At 36.1% G+C, this 24,215-nt stretch overlaps 6 protein-coding genes across 6 annotated transcripts; 3 read left to right on the top strand and 3 right to left on the bottom strand.

Annotated features, from left to right (window-relative positions):
• Positions 1-4: 4 nt before the first annotated feature.
• LOC104800243 (binding partner of ACD11 1-like) lies at positions 5-1,224 on the bottom strand (the record flags this gene model as incomplete). The annotated part of the gene is made up of 2 exons (XM_010523013.1): positions 544-1,224; positions 5-110 (listed from the first exon to the last, which is right to left on the bottom strand). Coding segments are annotated over exons 1-2 (504 nt in total), but the record flags the coding sequence as incomplete, so codon positions are not given.
• Positions 1,225-4,791: 3,567 nt separating this feature from the next.
• Positions 4,792-6,793, top strand: LOC104800242 (annexin A3-like). Its single transcript, XM_010523012.1, has 4 exons — positions 4,792-5,338; positions 5,601-5,819; positions 6,462-6,500; positions 6,593-6,793. The coding sequence occupies exons 1-4, from the start codon at positions 4,880-4,882 to the stop codon at positions 6,791-6,793; spliced, it is 918 nt and encodes a 305-aa protein (XP_010521314.1). The 5' UTR covers positions 4,792-4,879.
• A 729-nt stretch (positions 6,794-7,522) lies between these two features.
• On the top strand, positions 7,523-10,896 carry LOC104800241 (inactive protein RESTRICTED TEV MOVEMENT 2-like). The gene is made up of 2 exons (XM_010523011.1): positions 7,523-7,640; positions 10,409-10,896. The coding sequence occupies exons 1-2, from the start codon at positions 7,523-7,525 to the stop codon at positions 10,855-10,857; spliced, it is 567 nt and encodes a 188-aa protein (XP_010521313.1). The 3' UTR covers positions 10,858-10,896.
• A 1,036-nt stretch (positions 10,897-11,932) lies between these two features.
• LOC104800239 (5-methyltetrahydropteroyltriglutamate--homocysteine methyltransferase 1-like) lies at positions 11,933-15,138 on the bottom strand. Its single transcript, XM_010523009.2, has 10 exons — positions 14,740-15,138; positions 14,555-14,642; positions 14,320-14,447; positions 13,831-14,228; positions 13,582-13,745; positions 13,322-13,402; positions 13,058-13,224; positions 12,857-12,962; positions 12,415-12,747; positions 11,933-12,316 (listed from the first exon to the last, which is right to left on the bottom strand). Exons 1-10 carry the CDS (start codon positions 15,087-15,089, stop codon positions 11,948-11,950), a joined length of 2,184 nt encoding a protein of 727 aa, XP_010521311.1. The 5' UTR covers positions 15,090-15,138; the 3' UTR covers positions 11,933-11,947.
• A 1,731-nt stretch (positions 15,139-16,869) lies between these two features.
• Positions 16,870-17,649, bottom strand: LOC104800238 (dehydrin HIRD11-like). Its single transcript, XM_010523008.2, has 2 exons — positions 17,313-17,649; positions 16,870-17,022 (listed from the first exon to the last, which is right to left on the bottom strand). The coding sequence occupies exon 1, from the start codon at positions 17,589-17,591 to the stop codon at positions 17,313-17,315; it is 279 nt and encodes a 92-aa protein (XP_010521310.1). The 5' UTR covers positions 17,592-17,649; the 3' UTR covers positions 16,870-17,022.
• A 3,441-nt stretch (positions 17,650-21,090) lies between these two features.
• LOC104800240 lies at positions 21,091-24,207 on the top strand (the record flags this gene model as incomplete). Its single annotated transcript, XM_010523010.2, has 8 exons — positions 21,091-21,178; positions 21,701-21,932; positions 22,087-22,188; positions 22,295-22,464; positions 22,600-22,733; positions 23,002-23,179; positions 23,386-23,947; positions 24,121-24,207. Coding segments are annotated over exons 1-8 (1,524 nt in total), but the record flags the coding sequence as incomplete, so codon positions are not given.
• Between the last annotated feature and the right edge of the window lie 8 nt (positions 24,208-24,215).

Raw genomic sequence — 24,215 nt, 5'->3', positions numbered from 1 at the left:
TTGAGATAGCTAGATTGAATTTATCTCTGGTTTTTGTCCCCGCAACCTGACCTGCTCTCGCTACTTTGCTGAAAGCACCACTGAACCATGCAGCTCCTGCGGTAACATATCTGTACAGATGCAGAAGCGAAAAATCAGAATTCTTCAACCAGATAATATTTCGTCGATTGTCACCATCCGATAGAGTAGAGCCAATTGTAGTTGCGATGAAAAAAAAAGGCTTATCTTGTCAACAGAAGTGAATACATGAATTCATGGAATTTATAATCTCTACTCAAGACAAAACTGCATGATGTTTAAACTTTGCGAAAAGGCCACATTTTTCCAACTACAATGGACTGAAAATCACATTTCAGAGTTATTAAAATATCGATTGGCATGAAAAAGTTCAGATATTTTAGGTGGTGCAAGTATATTGAGGTGGTTAATGATCAAGGGATGATAAACCCCCCTGCATTCCGAAAGATGGTTAATTGGTAACTAAAATGTGTGATGAAAAGCAATTTATGTTCCAAGAGAAAATCAGAGGAAAGAATTTCAGACCTGCTTGATTTGACAGCTGAACCCGTGTCATTTAATTTCTTCTCTGCTGCAAATATTGCTGCCATGGTTTTATCGGAGACTTGAAGCCTTTGATCAACAGATTTTACTTTCTCATTAACAGCTGAAATCCCGACCGTCAATTTCTCTGTAAGTCGAACTCTCTTGTCAAAGGACATGACTTTAGCCGAAGCACTGGCTGTTAATCTGTGCTTTTCATCGAACTCCTTTGCTTTGTTCACTGCATCTTGTCTGAGTGCAGAACCTTTTGCCAAAACAGTTGCTACCACATCTTGTGCTTTGCTGACATATGCTCGACCAGAGCCGTCAATGGACGTTTTTGGCTGCCAAGAGTGATTATTCAACACATTCATATGAGAGGAAAGCATTTTGAAAATCATCCCACAGAAAAGTTGGTATATAATTTCTAGAAGATGTTACTGTAAATGAGACCATTTTATAAAAGGAGCGATCTGCTTTACTCTTCTACCTCAGGAGATTTCTACTGACTAGAGGCTTTAAAAACTCTGTTCAAAATTTTTTTTTTCCGGAAATAGCCACTCAACCTTTCCTGCCAAATTTGTATAAAATAAAACGGGAGCAGTTCTTATAAAATGATCTTTTTAGCTGTTATCCAAGCCCTGCCTGCTTCAGACAACTGCCAAGAAAATAAGCTTGGACGGTACAAATCCCTTTAAATTTTATCAAATGATTCCTAAAAAAGGATTCATCAGGAGCTATTGTAACAATACGGTCTATTATTGTCGCTCCCTGCATCAACAAAGTAACTTATTCAGAATGCTGTGGAATATTACTGCAAAGAACATCAACAAGATGAACCTTCATAGCTTAGTTCTATATCCCCTCAGCACTCGAAACAAATAAAAGGACAGGCAGATATGCCAACCATAATCACCTATATGCATCGCATTCACTGTACTCGAACAGATCATTTATCAATATCTCCAGCAACTATCCATCAACTAGAATTCCCTCGCTCCCCAGACGTTTTGGAAGAGAACATTTCAGTCATTGTGTGTTTCAGAATTCACCCGATTTGAGCAAAACATATCGAACTGGACAACGATCACTAAACAAGTCACCCAAATTCAACTAAACACAGATAGCTTCATCCCATTTACAAAAACAAATCAGACAGAATCTTCTTGTTCTCCCATGTCCCAATATAATTAAACAAAAGCTACCAAATAATCACCCAATTTCAGTGTCCACCTTCAGTTCTAACACAATCAATTCGACGAACAAAAATGCTTCCAAGAACCCTACAAATCTTGAGTCTAAAATCAATTGTAATGAGCTTGGAAGTAAAAGAGCATTCTTAGATTAGGCAATATATAACAAAGGAAGACAATGAAATAAAAGTCATATACCGATAACAATAACGCGATTTCAAGAGCTTTAGGGTCTTTAAACGTAACATATGCGATTCTGGACCTCCCAGCTTCTCTGCACACAAAATCCCAACATCACAAACAATTGGATTAACCTCAAATTTCTACCACAACCCATAAAATTAGCAAATACTCGCAAAAGCAACAACAAATTCAGCGAAAGAGCAAAAACGTAAACAACATAGCAAAGCCATGAAAATCTACCACGAACCCAGGGGAAGAAAATCTTACCCATGGATTGGATCTCAATGTGTTCGATGTCGCCTGAAAAGGAGAAAAACTCGTGAATCTCTCTCTCGGTTGCTAGATCTGAAACGCTCTTTACTTGAACAGTTCTCGTCTGGAAACAATTTTTCAAAAAAAATGTCAGTTACCCAAATCACTCAGCTACAAAAAATTGAATTGACATGAAATTCATCGTCTTTCTTACTTGGGTATCAAGCAAAGTGAAGCTTACCTGCATTGTAGAAGAAGAATTGGCTTCGATTCTTCAACTCAAATGGAGAGAGAGAGAGAGAGGAGAGAGAATGATTTTAATTTGTATAGAGCGATATCTCTCTGTCCAGCTTTACATGAGTATTATCTCTGGCATATTGTTTTTCTATCTTTTATATCTTCTTTCCTATTTTACCCCTCATTTATATTTCTATTTTCTAAACTAACCTTCCTTTCAAAATTAGTGTCCATTCTTCAACTCAAATGGAGAGAGAGAGAGAGAGGAGAGAGAATGATTTTAATTTGTATAGAGCGATATCTCTCTGTCCAGCTTTACATGAGTATTATCTCTGGCATATTGTTTTTCTATCTTTTATATCTTCTTTCCTATTTTACCCCTCATTTATATTTCTATTTTCTAAACTAACCTTCCTTTCAAAATTAGTGTCCAGAACTTCAACTTTTTTTTCATATTGGAGTGGATGAAGTTAAAGAGATTTAACATTCATTTTTAATATAAAATCAAATTATTTAATTGCATAAATTATTTTTTTTGGCTTGACGTGAACCATCGATTTTTACCATTTGTAGAGTGTACTCTTAGAATACATTAACACTCTTTGCGCGACATAAGGACAGTTATGTGATATCCAAAGCAGGATAAGGGTAAAATTGTAATTTAAATAGTCCCACGGTCACCGGTGATTCTTTGACTTGGGTCAACCGTCCATCGTCTTTGAACATAGGGTAGCCGACTAGGAGCGGACGTGGACATATTAGGTGATGTATTTATTTCATTTTTTAAAAACAATTGCACATGTTCATACTAAATTATTTCTTACGGTTAAATAAAAATTTTGTGATTATGTGAAGCAACGAAGATAATAAAAAAATAGGGGAAAAAAAAGGATGTTACCGTTGAAAAAGTTTATGTGATGTTATTTTATAATTAGGGTTTCTAATAAAAGGGGCACTTTTAATGAAATGAAAAACTGTTCAAATGTCATCATATAGCATTTGAACCGTGGCAGACCACATGAAATGTCCAAATTTAATTATTACAGGAAAAAGGGAAATTTATGTCTGTCGAAACCATAATGTTTAAAAAAGGACAGATATCTGGAATTATATTAGAGGAAAATTTTAAATTAATGAATACGAATTACATAAAAAAATAATAAATATTTTTTAAGTTAACTATTTTTAAATAAATATTTTTAATAAAACTGAATTTAAACCGAATTGAGTTCCATACAAATCCAAATGTAATATGAAAAAAAAGATACAGTATTTCTAATACAAAGATATTAAATTAAAAACTTCCAGCCAGGTAAGTGGGCTGAGAGCCTTGAGCAAATATGAGCCCATGAATTAATGGGCCAAACATGAAGAAGGTCCAAATAAGGCCCAAATTTTGTAAGGTGAGAAAAGAAATAAAGCATATTAGGATTATAAAACACATAAAACGAAAATCCAGATACTATAAAAAGAGAAAATCTGAAATATTAATTTACATGATGAGAAATGATAATAAAAAAAATCCCATTTAGGTAGAAATTATCTAAAATATCTGTATTAAAATATAAGAAAAAAATATTTAAAATATTGTTAGTTTTTATAAAGTAAAATATCTTTATTTCTCTCCAAATATATATTCATAAAATAGTTTTAAAATTAAAAACATATAGTTTGAAAATTCGATTTTTTTGTACCCGTTGAAAATTATTGTTTTTAGATATCTAGAAAAGAAATATTATTTTAAAGGGACGGGTATACAAAAAGTTTGATGAAAAAGAGAAGAGAAATGCTACGTACATTCATAGTCTAGTTGGAAATCCATTGAAGCTTGTCGCTACCAAACAAAAAATATGTCACATGGACGATAGACCCTTTTCAAATTCCACCCAAAAGTACGTCTCTCTCTTCTATGCATTACACATTTTATTTTATTATATATATATATATATACATATATATATATATATATATATATTACAACCTTTTTTCTCAATTTTAGCATCATTACTCGCTTTGGAAGACTTTCAAATTCCAAGAAAATTATAATTATTAATTTATTCAGGTTATTGCATACCTAAAACTGTTAAACTTGTTTTATACTCAAGTTACATATTCTTGACGATAATACTGATATTTTTTTCTAAATAAAATAATTTGTTTATTTTACGAGATAATTTAATTTCATGGCCCAATTAATTAATATTGTCCAACGATGCCATAGAAATAGTTTCATAACCAAACGAATTATGCAATGTCATTTCAAAAAAATTTTAATAACATGAACCTCGCATAATAGCAAGTTTTGTGTGAAATAATATTCAAAATTATTATAAATATATATCGTTTTAAATTACAAATTCCGTGTAAATATTAAGATTTTGCATATGAGGCTATATAACAAACAAAGGTACAAAAAGGGAAAAGATTCCGTTCTTGCTTTCCAAGTCATCTCCACTTTGTCCTAGCACAAAGTCATGGAAGTGCATTACCTTTTGGTAGACTCGTCTTCATCTGCCATGGCTTCCTTCGAGAGAGAATGCAGAGAGATCCACGAATCTTGCGGAAGAAAAGCCGATTTGATTCGATCTTTGGCCGCGAGAACGAAGATCGAACGCAAGCAGATCCGAGACACCTACAAGAAAATGTACGGTCAAGATTTGGCAAACGTTCTTCTCCTTCAAAAGAACAGGGAAGATGACACGATCTCGCATGCATTGTGGCTGTGGATGCTTGAACCACACGCCCGTGACGCCGTGATAGCCCGAGAGGCCCTTGACCGAGCCGGAGATATCGATTTCAAGGCCCTCGTAGAGATATTCTCGGGTCGGAAATCGAATCATATCGATATGATCAGACAAGTGTATCAAGAACGGTACAAGAGGAACATTGATCAAGACATCGTCAACATTGAACCTCCACACCCTTATCAAAAGGCGAGATTTTGAAGCTTACCCATTTTTTATTTTGCGGAAAAAATTAAAGGGTTTTCGTTTTCTAAATCGAAAACCATTGATTTCGTTTCCAGAAGTAGAAAGCATCATTAACCGGCTCTCTCTCGGTTCGGTTGATATTTTCAATAGCAATTGAGTCATCTGGACCTCATCGAAGCCAAAATCTAACTCCAGTTCAGTTCGGTTTTCTCTCCGGTTAATGCTAACCGATTTTACGTGCAATCGTGTAAAATTCTTCCTACAGATTCTACTGGCACTGGCAGCTTCTCACAAGGGCCACGAAGCGGAAGTGAGCGAACACATAGCGAAATGCGACGCGAAGAGGCTCTACGAGAGCGGGGAAGGAAGAAGAGGAGCCGTAGACGAAGCCGTCGTGGTGGAGATCTTCACCAAACGAAGCATTCCTCAGCTAAAACTCAACTTCTCCTTCTACAAACACATCTACGGACATGGTTATGCTCAGGTGAATACATACATACATATATATATATATATTAACCATTATCAGTTGAAAATTAGATCGTTAATATACATTTGAAATTAATAGCTATACCTACCAAGGTTGATTTTGAAAGAGAAAACGACAAGACAACCTAGGTATATATATAGTGTGTTGTTGTATTAATAACTATAGGATTATCGAATGGGCTAAATAAGCCCACCACCGACGTTTTAAACGGTCCGCCCAACCATGATGACGAGTACGTGGAAATTTCACGTCGCGTTTTCTTATCCCACGTGAGCCTTTTTTGCTGACGTGGCACGGATACTCCTTTCGGGGTTTGGAACACGAGTGTCAGTGTGTCATGCGGCATCGTGGTAGTCTACAAGGAAAGCGTTTGGTGGGCTTTCCCATTTGGGCAGCCGAAGAATATATATATTCCATACCTTTTCCAAGCAAAATAAAAGATACAAAAGTTGACAATTTTTTGTTTGTAATCAAATTAGGATTAGAATAGTGATTTGGAAAGGGTTAATATTTTTAACATTCAATTGGTGTTATTTTATTAATTTTAAAAAAAATGAGTAAATAAATATTATGAACATTTCATTAAGGACTAAAATGTTTGTCTCTTTTGGTTTTGGTGTCTCTTGCACTTAAAAGTGGCTGAAGAAGGAAAATCATACGGAATTTAAGGAGGCTGTAATATATATGTATATTGAAAATATTTTTCTTGAATTGAAATTGTTATAACCACATGAATTTGATCCGTTGAAGCATTTTCAATTGTGAAGGAGCTGCACGGGAGCATAAGAGGATTCGACAACAAGAAAGCAGATGTAACACGGACCATGGTGAGCAGGGGAGACATAGACATGGGTGATATCAAGAGAGAATTCACAAGGAAATACGGTGTTGGGTTAAAAGATTCGATTTCTGAGAATATTCACTGTGGTTTCTACAAAGACTTTCTCCTTGCTTTGGCCTCTAATTGAAACCAAAACGTCTTCTCTCATTTTCTTAATTAGCTACTAGTTTTGTCTTTTATATATGCGTTTATATATTCGAGTTATAATGTAATTATTTCCTCTTGTTGTGTTTGAATGTATATCGTCTTCATGAAGAAAACAGATTTCGATCATAATTATGTAACCTCCCACTTATCTCATGTATAAAAACTGATCGGATATATGGTTTTAAACTTTTTTTTTTTTATGCGAATTGGATATAACATAAATGAAAAATCGAAGCAAAAAAAATTGTTTCCAATTAGATATTTTTATGAATCCGAATTAATCGAATTAAAATCCTACATAAAAATCGAATAGTTATAACGATTTTAAAGTTATCATTTTAGATCAAAGCGTGTATATATAAGTATATTATAACAAGTGAAAACTTTTATATTATAACAAGTAATTCAGATTTTGAATTTGAATTCGAATAACCCTTTCAAACTGATCAGATATATGATTTTTTATATCGGTTAATCGATTTTAAAAAATCATTATACTAATTTTCAGATGTTATTTGATTCAACTGTACAATGAAACACCTAAATTTTACGTGAAAAAAACAAACGGAAAAAGAAAGAAAGCCAAAAGAAACCTCTTAATGAGAAAGAGAGTATAAAAACAGAACAATATGAACGGTCGGTCCATCCATCCATTCGTTCCAAAAATCTAAAAGAGAAAAAAAAAATATTTCACAAATTTGTAAACATAATGGCATTGGCAGCCAATTCGGGAAGTGGGCCCACCGAGTTTTATGAAGAAATCGAACCCTTTTGTCGATGGCAGCGGTTCGAAGAAATCGACATTCTTGAGGTCCACCTTCCACAAGGTTGGTTGGTCCAAAATTTCTTCTTTATGTTTTTAACGAAATTACCAGAATTTTAAAATCGATGTTTTGTAACAAATTAAATTTTTTTCATAAGTTTTTTACCCAATATATAATTGGATGAAGAAGTTCTCCTAAATCCTATTTTAATTCTGTAATTTTTTTTTTATTAGCAATTAGAATCGATGCATATTCATATTTCAATTAGTTGTACACAATTTTACCATTACAAAATATATCGATAGCCAATTTTTCACGGATCAGTGGTATGGTCCCATCGCATATCGACATGAATTCTGCTCCCTTGTTCAAACCAGATATAAGTGCATGCTCAATGATCGAATACCTCACGGGCACACCATTGAGCATGAACCACAACTCTTTCTCATCTTATGCTTTAACAGAGCGGTTAATGAGAACACCCGCAGGCGCATCTTTAACTGTGGTTCCCATTATGCGTGGAATAGATGTTGGAATTGTGATTCTTTCTCGAAGTACGTCCATTCATCCTGTGTTAGTACTTGTTTAAGCGTCTTCAGCGTCTCATAGGGACAACACTTCGCATTGATCTTCGAAGAAAACTGAATGTCTTCGAATTTGTAGACAAATGGAAGCTGCAAAATAAAATAATTGTTCGTCATTGTGATCTTTGTGACCTGGGACCAGGGACCTGTGGCTGATATGACCCATGTGACCCGTGACCCATGTGACCTGTGACCCGTGACCCGTGTGATTCGTGTGCGGTGTTGTGAGTTATATTATACTATTACCATATAAATCTCTGTTACCCATATGACCTGTGACCCACATGACCTTGCGACTTAGAAAATCATTAAACTTGCCAAGGTATTCCGAAATCCCACACCCACACCCTAACTTTCTATTTCGAATTCCTAAAACCAAATTATATATTTCAAAACAAAAAAACCGTAACTTTATATTCAGAAATCCCAAAAATCTAATTTTCAATTTCGAAAGTCCTAAACTCTAAATTCCTATTTTGAAATATCAAACCATCCAACAAGTTTAGTAATTTTATTCCAGGATCAGGTCACAGAAGAAAAAAACAGAGAAGAAGGTGCAAAAAAACCTACCGTTTCTAATGGGAGATCTTTGTCCGACGATGACGAAGATGAATTAGCCTGAGACACAGACGAAGATGAAGCAGAAGGCACATGTGTTCTTGGATCCATGGTGTTTTATTTTTCACACAAAATCGTAAAAGAGATACCGAAATTGCAAGGAAAATGACATCAGTTTCTGAAAATTGAAAGAGAGAAATCGAGCAAGAGAGAGAGATTTTCGAAATGCTGAAGGAGAGAGAGTTCGACAGAAGAGATAGTAGGAGAGTGGGAGTTTACCAAGGGAGAGAGAGAAAGTAGTTTCTTTTTTTTTTTAATTCTTAAAAATTTAGCTGTTTTTTAATTGAAAAAGCATGGTCCTTTTCGTCTTTCTCTTAAAATCCAGGGATATATATGTGTTTAACTCATTTTAGCTTTTAGTTTTTTTTATTTATTTTTTGGAGGGTAGGCTATAAAGTAAAGGTAGCATTTTAAGGGTATATTTGATATATTCCCAAACGAATATGGCCAAAACTGTGGACGGAGAGGAGATATATGTTTGGAAAATAGTGTTACAACACATACTGTACTGAAAGACAAAAAATATTTCTCGAATCTGAGAATAAACAAAGGAAATATTACTACTATATCTGGAAATGCAAAAATAATCAAAGGCTCTGAAAGAGCTGATTTCATTATGCCAGGAGGAACAAAATTTACAGTAAAATATGTCTTATTTTCCTCCAAGTCCCAAAGAAATTTATTGAGTTTTAAAGATATCCGACAAAATGGATATCATATTGAAACCATGAATGATGATGATACTGAGTATTTATATATCACCTCAATCAATTCGGGACAAAAGTATCTGTTGGAAAAATTACTCACTCTATCATCGGGATTATATTATACTAATATCAATGTGATTGAATCACATGTCATAGTAAACCAGAAGTTTGCTGATACGTTCAACGTTTGACATGATCGATTGGGTCATCTTGGTGCCATTATGATGAGAAAAATTATCAAAAACTCTCATGGTCATCCACTGAAAAACTAGAAGATTTTTCAATCAGATGAGCTTTCTTGTGATGCATGTTCTAAAGGGAAATTAATAATTAAACCATCACAAGTTAAAATTGGGTATGAATCATCATCATTTTTAGAAAGAATTCATGGTGATATCTGTGGATCCATTCATCCACCATGCGAACCATTTCGATATTTTATGATATTAATTGATGCTTCAAGCAGATGGTCACATGTATGCCTTTTATCATCGCGTAATCTGGCATTTGCCTGATTCTTAGCCCAAATAATTAAACTAAGGGCACAGTTCCCAGAGTACCCGATCAAGAAAGTGGGGTCTGATAATGCTGGAGAATTTACATCACAAGCTTTTGATGATTACTGTGTTGCAATGGGTATTGATGTTGAACACCCAGTAGCACACGTTCATACACAGAATGGATTGGCAGAGTCATTAATCAAATGACTCCAGCTTATTGCCAGACCATTGATAATGAAAACAAAATTACCCATTTCTATCTGGAGTCATGTTATTTTGTATGATGCATCACTGATTCGTTTCAGACCAAGTGCATATCATAAGTATTCTCCATTATAATTAGCATTTGGTCAAGAACCTAATATATCGCATCTCAGAATATTCGGATGCGCAGTATATGTCCCGATTTTCCCACCACATAGGTTCAAAAAAGCAGCACCTGAAGATACAGGTCAATAATCTTGGTATACTGACGATAACCGGAGAATGTCCGGTGGAACAAACCAAAACGGTCCGGTTTAGGAAAGAGCTCAAAGTGGCGAAGACTTGCAAGAGAAATGAGATCCGTGCAAAGTTCTCAAGGGGAATTCTCCACGTGACAATGCCAAAATCAAACCCTCAAGCCCATACCGAGAGTCTAAAGGCGCGAATTTCACAAACCCTAAGTCTTAAACCGAACGGTTCAAGTAAACCAGCAGAGGAAACTTCAACTTCAAGGGGTTCGAGCCAATTCTATAGCCGGTTTAGCACATTGAGGCAAAGACTGTGGAACAAAACCGCGGTGGAGGGCGTGGCGGCGGCTGTGGTGGCGGCGGTCGCCATTTTCGGAGTGGTCAAGGCCTACGAATATTTCACGGCGTCTCCTTTGTGAGATTTAATGTTTCAATAAAACCTTGGATATTGTTTTGTAATTGCAATAAGATAATAATCAATGTATTTGCATTGATATTTGTTTCCAATCGATTCAATAACTTTTCCCACAAATAACTGTCCAATAATTTTTTTTTCATATATATATATACACACACACACATCTAATAAAATATATAAAAAAATCTCATAAAAATACATACATTGTAATTGTATTGATTTCATCTCAAATTCCCAAATTTGTGATTATATTAATTTCAAATTGCCTTGATTGCGCCACGTCATTTAACATAGCCACGTCATCCGTCCCAATAGTTTTTTTTCCTGCTAGAGAAGAGGAGCTAAAGGGAAAAAAATTCACACAGAGATTATGTTATTCAAATTCAATAATTCACAAAATATAAAATATAGCAGCATGAATGACAAGAATTCACCATCTTAACAGCAATGACGTAGATCTTCAAGCCCACTACTACAACTGGGGCCGACCCAGTGGCGAGAGGAGAGACTGGGACAGGGACCGGGACCAGCAATTTTCCACTTGTGTTTGGTCTCTTGATGAGGGTGAACCACTGGCGAGTTTGGTCTGGAGGGGAGGCGTAAGCTGACGTAGAGGCAATGTTCAGTCTGACCGAGGAAGGTTCGCGTGGCATGGAGATCACGTGACTTGACAAGTGACCGAGAGAAAGGTTGGGGTGATAACATCTCGGGACACGGGCCACACAGCTCAAAACGACGTCGTAGAGGACAAATGCCGGTGAAGAAAGTGTCGTTTCAGGTGGTGGGTCTTCGCCATTGGAGGACATTGTAGCAAAATGGACGAATACTCAGGTTAGATCTTCGAGGTGAGGAGGAGGAGATGGGAAAATGATTTTGCTAATTTTTCCAATTTATTGAAACGACGTCGTCCGACACATCATAAATACCTCCAAAAATTACGTCAAGTTATTACAAAAATGAAATCGCCTTGAAACAGAGCACGTAACAATCTCATCTCATCTCATCATCATGAGAGAAAAAAAAAAAATCACGAATTATTATAATGATACCAATAAGAAGAAGACGAAGATTCAATGGTGTTTATGTGAATCTCACTTGGCAGAAGCAAGCTGAGAGCGGATAAGCTTAGTTGCCTCGACCATGTTTTTGAGTGCAGGCTTCACTTCATTGTACTTGCGTGTCTTGAGACCACAATCAGGATTCACCCACAGTATGTTCTTCTCCAACACCGCCAGCATTTTGTTGATCCTCTCCGCCATTTCCTCCGTCGAGGGTATCCTCGGAGAGTGGATATCGTACACTCCTGGACCAATACCCGCCCCGTACTTCACGCCCTCTCGGAACACAGACAGGAGTTTCTCGTCTGAGCGTGAGTTCTCGATGGTGATAACGTCAGTGTCCATGTCTATGATGGACTGGATGATGTCGTTGAAGTTGGAGTAGCACATGTGTGTGTGTATCTGTTGATGTTTGGATTTTGCAGATGGGTCGGATTCAGAAGAGAAGATTGATATCAATGGAGCAAAAACCGATATTGGGAAGGGGAAGAAACACGAACCTGGGTCGTGTCCTGGACACCCACATTGGTGATCCTGAAGGAATGGACAGCCCAGTCTAAGTAGAAGGCTTGCTCGGATTTCCTGAGCGGCAGCCCTTCTCTAAGAGCGGCTTCGTCGATCTGAATCACGTTGATCCCGGCCTTCTCGAGATCCTCCACTTCATCCTTGATGGCCAAGGCGATCCGGAGGACCGTCATTGGCTTGGGACGGCTCACGTCACCGTAGATGACCGGTGGCTTCACGCACCGAGATCCGTAAGATTGCACCCAACCATTGACGGTGAAAGCAAAACCAGAGAGTTGTTCTCCAAAGTACTCAACCATATCATTTCTCTGCAGAATCAAACCCAACACATTATAGCAAAATTCATGGACCTAGATCACGAACCAATAGACCGGAACTAGTTTTCTTTCTGATGTTTATGGAAACAAGAAGGGTCACCTCTGGTTCTCCATGGACAAGAACGTCAATGTCCAAGTCTTCTTGAAGGTCGACAACCTTCTTGATCTCCTCCTTAATGGCCTTGATGTAATCCTCCTCAGAGATCCTAGGGGAAGAAACCAAAACAACATAGACAAAGGCATTATGTAACGGTTTTCGGGAATAGGCGAAACAAGACAGTTCTTGAAAACAAGAACTCACTTTTTAGCCTTGTATTCACGTCGGACTCTCCTGAGTTCAACGGTCTGAGGGAAAGACCCAATGGTTGTCGTCGGGAGGATCGGGAGGTTCAGTTTCTTCTGCTGAGCATCAAGCCTAGCACTGACATTTGTCGAACGGCGGTGGTCAGAGCCCTTCAAAGCAGCAGCCTGACAAAAACAAAGAGCATGGTCGAGAATCAGCAATCGACCATAAGAGATATTCCACCACTTGACCGGATAGTTTCCAAGTCACACAAACACTTACAGCCTTTTGAACAGCCTCGTTGGTAACCCTTGGAGAGGATTTCCTTGAAGCCTGAGCCATGGCATTATCAGAGAAGAAGGCCTAAAAAACAGGATTTACAGAAGCTAATCAGTGAAAATGTATCAACCCAACAAATCCTAAGCCTAGAAGGGAATGCCAGAATGCAAGGCAAGAGCTTATTACTAAGGCGACATTAATGTAAAAAAGGAAGCTGATTTCGCCAAAAAGGCAAGACGTAAATTTCTCCCAATGAGGAATACCTCATCCTTATGGCCAGCCAAAGCCTTAGCCAAAGCGTTAACCTCAACAACTTTCTGGGCAGCAAATGCAAGCCAGGACTTGATTTCGTCATCCAGCTTTGTCTCGTTGATAAGGTCAACAGCTGTGTGGAGAAGAGAGCATGAGGTAGAGACAACAAGCTTGTCTGCAAAGGTAACAGTCAAATAGGTCAGTTCAGGATCGACCGATTCTAGCATGAAAAATAACATAGCATGGATAAATATCAAAGCACCTTTCCCTACCTACAATGCCCTCAAGCTCCTGCAAGGTTTTAAGAGAGGATGCAAGGTCATTGGCCCAAATGTTCCTTCCGTCGACCACACCTGCGAACAGATACTTGTCCTTCGGGAAACCAGACTTGACCAAATCAAGTGTGTTGGTTCCACGGACCAAATCGAAACCATAAGCAGTCACACCCTTTAATGAAGTAAGGATCTTGTAAGTTTCAGCAGGGATATCGGCAAAGTAGGTCTCGATAAGGACATTCAAGCCCGAGAGTGTTGACTCAAGCTCAGCATATGCATCAGTGAAAGCTTTGAGCTTGGTAGAATCAAGATCCATAACAAGTTGTGGCTCATCAAATTGGATCCAAGTAGCACCAGCTCCCTTGAGCTCCGAGATGACTTCCCTGAAGAATCATACCTCGTTATCACAAGTTAAAATAAATCAAACAAGAATTAAAATTCAAAACTTTAACACAGATAAGTCTAGTGTCATACTGGTATATGGGAAGGATTTTGTTGAGAAGGGAGAGAAGAGAAAATGACTTCTCAACACCCTTAGCAGGTTTCGAAAGCAACAAGTATGAGACAGGACCAACAAGAACCGGAACAGTATCTACTCCAAGCTGTTTCAGGTCACAAAACACAGGTTAAATTTCACTTCCACAGATCCTTATACATAAACGATTCATCACTACTTATCTAATTGCTGTGTACGTGGAAAGTAACATACCGCCTTAGCTTCCTTGTACTCGGTCACAGCCTTGTGAGATGCATACGAGAATTTTACCTCCGGACCCAACTCGGGAACAATGTAATGGCTGTGACAACACATCAAATCAAGTACTTACGCAACCAAAACAAGTCATAATCATCAACAAAGAAAAGACCACATACATAGATATCGTCAGCACTCACTAGTTAGTGTCGAACCACTTGGTCATTTCCATAGCAGGGACAGAGGCATTTCCTCTGGCCATTGAGAAGTAAACATCAAACCCGATCTCGCCACCGTTCCATCCATACCTCGGAGGGACGGCACCGAGCATGGCGGTTGTGTCGAGCACCTGGTCGTAGTAAGAAAACGTGTTGCTGGGGATGTACTTGATGTCGGCGTCAGCCATCTGCTTCCAGATGGAGGACCTGAGTTCAGCAGCAGCCTTCTGCAAATCCTCGGCGCTGCTCTTTCCGTCCCAGAATGACTCCAAGGCAAACTTGAGCTCCCTCTTGGGACCCATGCGTGGGTATCCGACAATGTGGGATGCCATTTTTCTGCACAAAACGTAATCGAATCAGAAAAAAAAAACTAGTTTCTTATTCCTACAGAATCAAGAAATTCAATTTTTGTCGTGCGATCGTCCGATGAAAAGGGTTTTAAGTTCTCCTAATTTATGGTTTGAAGAAAAGTTGATTCTGCACAAAGAACGTCAAAGTGTTGTTGTTGAGGAACGCCCAGATCGGGAACACGTGACAACAGATGGTCAGATTGAATTTAGATTCAAAAGAACCCTAGATTGCGAATCTTGACAAATCGGGCAGTAATTTGACAATAACCTAACAAGTCAGACAAGCAATTGAGGGCAGAGGAAGCAAACAAAGAAAGATTCAGAAGCTAAGATGAACACCTCACTTCAAATCGAGGTGTAAACAATACAGAGAGAGCATGAAAGAAAGAATTACAATGGATCAGATTAAATTCTACGATCTAACGGAGAGAAAACCACCAAGAACCTAACGAAGAACATTACCAAGCAGGTGGGTCAAAATGAGAAAACAACAAGGAAAAGCTCGAGAAAACGATCTAAAGAAACGAGATTGATCGTGGAGAAAAGGAAACAGGTGGGGACTAAGCGAGCCAAAGAACACAAGTAATAAGAGGAAGAGAGAGATAGAGAGAGAGAGAGAGAAATTGAAGGATCGCCATTACCTTCAACGAGAGAGAGAACAGGGGAAGTGGAAGAAGAGAAAATGGCGGAGTACGAAGGAAACTGAAGGATCGCCATCTCCCTCCTATATTTAGCTTCTTGTCAATTTGCTATGGGAAAGGCTTCTCAACGGCTATATATATTATGATTGAAAATTTGAAATTTAATATATGAATAGAATTATAGAGCATTTACTTCTCAATAAATATCATAATTGAAAATTAGTTCACAAAATTTATTTCACTTACTCTAATCTTCACTTATCGCCTGGACCATTACCAATAATGAAAGATAAAACCCTCAACATATGCGCAAAACCCTAGAAATCATAGGCATTTAGATACCATTTCAAGACGTGATTACTTTTTTATTTCATCGTTTTTAAATAAATGAGAGTATTAAATTATATTTCTGAGATAAGTAAAATCACAATAATTTAGATTACTCTTTTAATAACCATCATAAAAAATTTAATTCAACAATATAAAAAAAATGAAAGAAATATTCGCATAAACATCAATATAAAGAGTTGTGTCCATTCATTGAAAAAATGTGTTTACAAGGAGTCGGGCTCTTTCCAATTAGTTATCTAAAAAACTAACTTATGAAAAAAAAATTATATGATGTTTTTTTTTACTTTTAGATTAGCTTATGATTATGATATTTACACTAAAATATCTCACAACAACAACAACATCCATGTATTGGGAAGATTCACTATATATATCAATGTTAAAGTATTTCGATTTTCTTTTAGTATAATTAAATTGATGTAGACATATTGAAACATCAAATAGTTATATTTATAAACCAAAAGTTTTTTTTTATTATTAATAAACCAATTCAATATCTGGTCTGTCCAAGATCGTTTTAAAACTGAAATACTTGACACATCTGAAAGGTATGGAGGAGTTTAAATACTTAAGATATCTTTCAATTTTTTTATAATTAAAAAATTCATCTAATATTTAACCCAATTATATCTCATAAAAAACCGGAGAAAAATAAACTAGAATTAGGAATGAATTGCCATGGTTATGTGCATTTGCATGATAATTTGTCTTTAAGCTAATTCCAATAACATATATTTTCTTTTTTGTTTTTTTTAGTGGTAGAGTCAATGTCTAAAAAGATATAAAGTTAACCTTATTTTCATTACAATAGCATAAAGACAAGATACATGGAAGACAGCAGAAGCAACATTGTAGGAAATTAAAGCAGACACTCAGAAGAAGCAGGAGGTCTGTTTTATTTTTACTTCATCCTTCTCCATTACCTGCAAAATATGGAGAAAAAATGAGTCAGGATCATCCTAAATTATAGCAAGGTTTTTATGCATGTACGTATATATACGGATTATTGTAAAATGTATGTGTTAAAATATTGAAATTTGAGCCAAAAAAAGATTCAAAATTCAGAGTGAAAGAAGGTTGTAGCCCCAAAACTTCCAAAGACAAACATTTTTTTTTGTTTTCTCACAATTTAGACATTTTTTCACGGGTTTTTTTTCTTCTAAATTTATATTTGGATTTAAAAAAAAAAATAATATATAGAGACGGGTAAAACCTAATCGCTGTCACTGTCGCTGCTGCTGCTGTGGTGACCATCCTCGTGGTGCTTCTTCTCCTTCTTCTTCTTCTTCTTCTCCTCGCCATGGCCGTCTTGGCTGTGACCTTCTCCGTGGATCTTGTCCTTGATCTTGTCCACTATCCCTTCTTTGTGTTCATCGGTCTTCTTGTGCTCATCGGGCTTCTTGTGTTCGTCGTGACTCTGACCCTTGTGCTCACCATCCTTGTTTCCTCCCATGCCAAGTTTCTCCTCGATTTTGTGGATAATTCCTGCCATTTTCTCTCTCTATCTCTCCCTTTGATGTGTTTGGTTTTGGTTTGCAAATGCTATGGATCTTGGCTATCCATTTATAGGCCCTGATGGAAGATAATGACCGAAAATGACGTCCAATAACTCATTTTTTTTTAATATTAGTTTATTGTGTATTCGTTGATATTTTCAATTTATGTGGCTTTAAATTTTTCGGAATTTATTTAGTTTTCCATATTAGTTTGGTAACTTTTTTCCGCGTAGAAGTTACTCAAGTCTCGTATTTGTTTGTTTTTTAAATCACTGGAGTTTAATGGTTTGTAATTATCGGTCGTATTTCGATTATATAAGCGGGTTTGAGCAACGTATTTGTGCCATCTATTCTTATTTCATTGGAAGCGTAATGTTAATATGGATTATTGTTTGTCAATAACTATAAATTATCTTAAAATTTTCAAAAATTAAGAGAGATTGATTCTTTATTAATTGATATTAGATATCATATTTGGATACAGATATGATTATAATGAATAGCATATAATCGTATTTTTCGAATTTAATTGTAAAAGGTTAGATATATCTTTTTTAAAACTAAATTAACCCGATACCGAAATAAATGACAGTTATTTATTTAATCAAATCCGAATTTAAAAAAAAAAATCAATTAAAACTCGAATAAAATAAATTAATATAAATATGAAATGAATGTAATTTTTATAGCAATCGTAACTATTTTTAAAATTTTCTTTTTAAAAAAAAAAAAAGAAAAAGAAGAGGATATATCGGTTCACGCGAGATGGATGCCCATTGCCCCATTTGTCAAACTACGTGTCGGCAATGAGGTGTAAACATTGCCGACCAAAGCTAAAACATTAATTATTTATACAAAGTTTTAGCATTGACCGTGAATACGGGAAAAGTTGCACATATAATATTACACGTAATTAAATCAAAGATCTAATATATCCACAAACCATGTTAGATATTAACATGATTAGATATTTTGAATTTCATTTCATTTAGATTTTTGAAAGATTGTATCAATATAATATTACATTTCAGTTATATTTAGTTTTATTTAAAATTACTCATAACATAAATGTTTATGTTCATTGATTTTAATATTCATCTAGTTAAAATTAATTAGTTTATTTTTTTAAAAATTTAATTAATCAAATAATTTGGAAAATTATATTTAAAATAAAAATCATACATACCATATTTAGGTGGAAAGATGTCATATATTCCAAAACGAAAGAGTTGATCTAGATAAGACTTTGGATGTCGGCCACTTCATTTTGTCGTGTATCAAATAATTAATATCTCATTTTCTTTTATCTATTTATCGAATTTACGTGATCCCTTTTTTTGTAAGCCGTTGTTTAAAAATTAAAATATATAAATCTTTTTTTTTTATTTCGGTGGGAACCCGCTATACGGCCCTTCGGACCGGATCCCGAACCGTCCCAGCCTCCCCCAAAACCGAACGGTCGGTATGCCGACAGTAAACCCCCGGTCATACGCAATAGTCGGCAAACCACGCAGAACAGGTAAACCAACCGAAACTGATCGGCTAAGGCGAAGTTCAGCATCAACTGATTTCGAACCCTCAACCTCTTACGAGGGAGAGACGATCACTAACCAGTAGAGTTGGGGGCTTCCCCTAAAATATATAAATCTGTAGTTATAAGATATCACAATATGCAGACTTTTTATTAAAAGTTTGTATTGCCTATAGGTGCGTCGTATAAATTCGAAGTCGTATTTATCATTTACCAATATGACTATTTTAAAAATTAGTTATTTTAAAAAAATCGTTTCTATCACTGATTTATAAAAAATATCAGATAATTTTTTTTGTAATGTAATTACTGGATAACAAAATATTCTAATAATAAGTTAAAACAATTTGAGTAAGAAAAAGAAAATTAAGTATTATATAAGATAAGAAAAACATATATTTAAATTTCAAGCGGACAAAATGTATTAAGTATTTTTTTAAGTCATAATGAAAACTAAACATCATCGTCACCACGACGATGAGTAGTTGGTGTCGGATCTCCGAATTAAATATTCCCATAAAAGTAGACAACAATTAAAAAAAAAAATCTCCACAAATAACTTGGCAAATTCAGAAGACATGTATATACACAAAAAAAACAAAAACATAACGTAATATGGAATTTTTCTTTATAAAACGTTGAAAGTATAAAGTTCAGTTTTTAGGATAAAGGAAATAGAATAAATTCGGATAACGCAAATTCATGCATGTGAATATTATTATTATTATTATTATTATTATTATTATTATTATTATTATTATTATTATTATTAAATGGTCGACCACGTTACATGAGAGAAGCCGTGGGAGGGCTCCAATGATTCATGCACTCACATTAAATGCCTCTATTCATGCAACTGACCATCTGCAACATTTTTTTTAAATAGATTAATATTTGTCGGTGAAAACTTTACTAATACAGTAAATATTTTAATCCAGTTTTCCAAACCAGAATAATTCAAATAATATCTAATTCTATTACTCCAATTCAATTTATCGAGAAGAAACTCATCATATGTAATTTTACAACAATCAAACTAAATTCAGATAATTATAAAAATAGTAAAAACAAATAAAGATTGTTTTAAAAATAGAAATAACGAAAATATAATGATCTCCATCGAGAACATAAATAATTAACCCATAATCGGTGGATTATCATCCATCATTTACGTGCACATATTACTTATAGATTGAGTTATTCAAATTTCATTTTTTTTCAGAAACAAAAATAGAGAACTCCCATGGATTCCCGTTTCTCTCCCTATTTATTAAACTATAAATTCACGTTAATAATTTCAAACTTCCGATTTTTTTTGTTTTTTGTTTCTGATATATAAACACGAAAAATCGGTCGGTTTTTCTAAGATTACAGAATTCACAAATCCAAATAAAATACGGAACAAATGATCGCTTTTCCCGCTATTTGGAGGGCCCAAACAAAATCTATGATAAAAAAAATTCAAATTTGTGGGTAATTAAGCGATCATCAACCTAATTACTATTAATATGTAATTAAAAGTAATATTAACCTAATACTATTAATTACATTAATACCCTTATTAATTACGTGTGAATCGGCCGTTGAGACGAACCATGGAAGGCAAGTCCGAATCACTCGCCGTGGCCGGAGAAAATTTTGAACAAATCTTTGATTATGAAGAAATTCAGGGATCTTTTTGACACTTTCTATATTTTTGAGGTTCAGAGAGAGAGTACCCAGAACAAGAGGTAGTCGATTAAAATTCGAGAAAATTCAAAATTCAAAATTCAAAAAGTTTAATAAATCGAAACGACGTCGTTTGAATGTTTTGCATGAAATTTCCACGTGGCATCCTCTTAATTTGGCCACGTCACATCGCCAACTCGTGAATTCGTCAACAACTCGACGCCGAAACAGGCTCGAGCGGCGAAAAAAGAAACGGTAGAAACAACGAAACGAAGGCAAAGAAAAAGCTTATTCAGATCCCAAGAAGAAGACGACGACTGTAAGGATGATGAAGAGGAAGCACTTGTCCTCCATTGCAAACGACGTCGTCCGGAGATGTGCACTGTACTCTGCCTCTCCATCTCTCTCTCTCTCTCTACACACACACTCGCACACGCACATATATATACATATATTCGTTTTGTGATACAAATTTGATGCGTTTTTGTTCGCTGAGATAAATTATCCATGAATTAGATGATTGAACGTTGGATCATTGCCTTTTCGATTTCGTCATTTTCCCTCTGGAGAGCAACATTCGCAACCCTCTTCCGGTTATTGAACCGGTTTGATTCCATTGGTTTACTACCATGAGAGCGTATATCACATAGAATTCTAGCATTGACGTGAGTTATAAAGAAATCATTTCAATTTCCGGGTTTATACCGGTTTACATTGATCAGATTGTACTGTCATGGACGTTGATCATATCGAATTTCTAGCATGATATGCGTTGTGTGTGAAAATCAAAATGCTTGATACCCTCTCCGGTTCTGTACCGGTTATCTGGTAGACGTGTAATGTTTGATTGGATAGGAAGTTTATAGAAATTTTTTAATATATATATATATGAACTTGGAAATACAGAGAACTCAAGACGTCAGTGGACAAATTGGCTGGAGAATTTGAAAGGGCATGGAATCCCGGAATGAGCGGGACGTACTCGAAGAAGTGTGTCGAATTTTGCGGGTCAAAGGCCATGAATCATATGTGTGAAAACATCCAAGAAAGAATAAACGATGGATCGTTTAGCCGTCTCACGTTCGATATAATGCTTTCGTGGGAGAAACCCGGCTCGGAAGACGAGGAGTCTCATTCGGTAATTGCCTTTTTTTTTTTATAATATTGAGATATATTGTATTAAATTTCCGGAACAGAATTTGATTTTGAATTCTAGTTCGAAGGAATGTGAAAGCCTGTTAGAAGCCCTAATGACTTCGGTTTATTACAAATCCGCTTACTTGTATCTGAAGGAAGCGGTAGGAAAGGGGAGTGAAGATCAGAGGATTCATGCAACATTGTCACCGGAACAAGACGACGTCTCTCTCTTTTACTCGGACATCATGCCCCTTCTCGTATGTTTCGACTTTGATAAACGTACCCATGAATTTGTCTTTGCTTTTTCTATTTACAACCGAACTTGGATTAAATTTTGGTACTGTTTTCACATTTTTCGTCTAGGCTGATCATGAACCGAGTGTAGGAGAAGATGCATTTGTGTTTTTGGGATCCCTCATTCCGCTCCCTGGGGATATCATCAATGGAAGATTCACATTCGAGACTTTAACTGCTCCTACGGGCCACCGCCTATATTTCCCTGCTTATGATATGTTCCTCAAAGAAATAGACAAGTAATTTTTCCCATATAACCCTTTTAAAGATGCCACATTTAGGCTTAGGATCTTGCGTGATTTACCGTATACTACGTCTCACGACACATTTAACTGGTTTCCCTTATTGTTTGAAACATTTTGTTTATTTTCTAGGTGCATGAGGCATCTTCAAAAACAAGCTATACCGAAAGGGGTTGAACTAGCGGACGATGAATTTATATTGCACGTGGAAGGGACGATGGCTTCACAGAGAGTGGTTCGCCACATCAAAGAAACTAGTTGGCCAGGTTTTTTTGTTATGTTTTTAGTCCTTGCCTTGTCTAGGCGAATGAAAACCATAGAGATTAAGCTTGCATTAATTGGCATCAATTCACATTTCTATTCAACAAAATAAAATAAAACTTGAACTTAGTTGCTTTTGCAAATTCTTGATTCAGCTTGGTTATTGCCAACTTGGTTGCTCTTAAAAAAACGGGTTCGCTGAGTAATCCATTGATGGATTCCGAGTGAGTGATATTTCGATATCTTTCTCATCGAATGACTTGGTTTTTGTAGGTAAGCTTACTTTGACAAACTATGCTCTTTACTTCGAAGCAGCCGGGATTATAAATTATGAAGATGCTCTCAAAATAGACCTTTCAAAGGATACCGAGAGCTCCGTTAAACCTGTCTCCACCGGTCCATGGGGCGCTCCTCTTTTCGACAAGGCCATAATTTATGAAACTCCTGAACTGTAAGAATCTCATGCTTAAAAATAATTTTTATTGTATTGACAGAAGAACAATAAACAGGTTTCTGTTTTTAATTGTTTAAAATACTTTAAATATCTCTTTTCCTTTTTCTTTGTGTGTAAAATGTTAGCTAGAAGTCGATCTTGTTGGAATAAGAAAAAGATGAGTGTTTTCTAATATATATTCCTTGTTTTATATGATTTTATAGTGAGGAAGGAATCGTGATAGAATTCCCAGAGATAATAAGCTCGACGAGACGAGATCACTGGCTTGTCCTCGTGAAGGAAATAATGTTGATGCATCGGTTCTTGAGGAAATTTAAATTTGAAGCTCCTTTACTGGCATGGGAAATCCACTCAAGAACGATCTTGGCAATCATACGACTTCATGCTGCTCGGGAAATGCTGAGGATTTCTCCTCCAGATCCTGCCAAGTTTTTGATATTCAGTTTGTTCGAGGAAGTTCCCAAGGGAGACTTTGTACTCGAAGAACTTGCAGAAAGTCTGAAGGTGATAAGCACCAAGAACCCGTGTACCGCGAGCTCGATACTGAGGAATATGAACTTGGCACAACTTAATATTCGACTAAGTGAGGGGGCAAAGGATAAGATCCAAGAGAAGGATAGTGTGATCGACAGAGAAGACGTCCATTCGTCACTTGAAAGTGCGGTGAATCAGTCGAGGGAAGAGGCCAGAGCCATCGATAGGGCAAAGGCGACAACTGTAAAATTGGAAGAAGAAGGAATTAGCGAAAGTGTAACGGTTCTCATGGTAAGAAAAAGTTCGTGGCTTTACGGAGTTTCCCTTACCATAGGTCATGTTTTCAATGTCAAAAGTTGATCTCCTCTTATGATTTTTACAGAGTTTCTTTCTCGATGCTCGGACTATATACTGTTGGTACGAGCTTGAACTCATTAAATGATATTGTGTTGTTTTTCTTGCAGGAGTTGTTGAGACCACTCCGAGATATATTGCAAGGGTTCCAGAAAATGCTGTACTGGGAAAGGCCTTATCATACAATAGTCGTTCTAACCATGAC

This window comes from Tarenaya hassleriana, unplaced genomic scaffold (assembly GCF_000463585.1).
Source record: "Tarenaya hassleriana unplaced genomic scaffold, ASM46358v1 Cleome659, whole genome shotgun sequence".
Lineage (NCBI taxonomy): Eukaryota > Viridiplantae > Streptophyta > Magnoliopsida > Brassicales > Cleomaceae > Tarenaya > Tarenaya hassleriana.
Note: the sequence above shows the minus strand (reverse complement) of the source record. Positions and strands in the feature narration are given on the sequence as shown.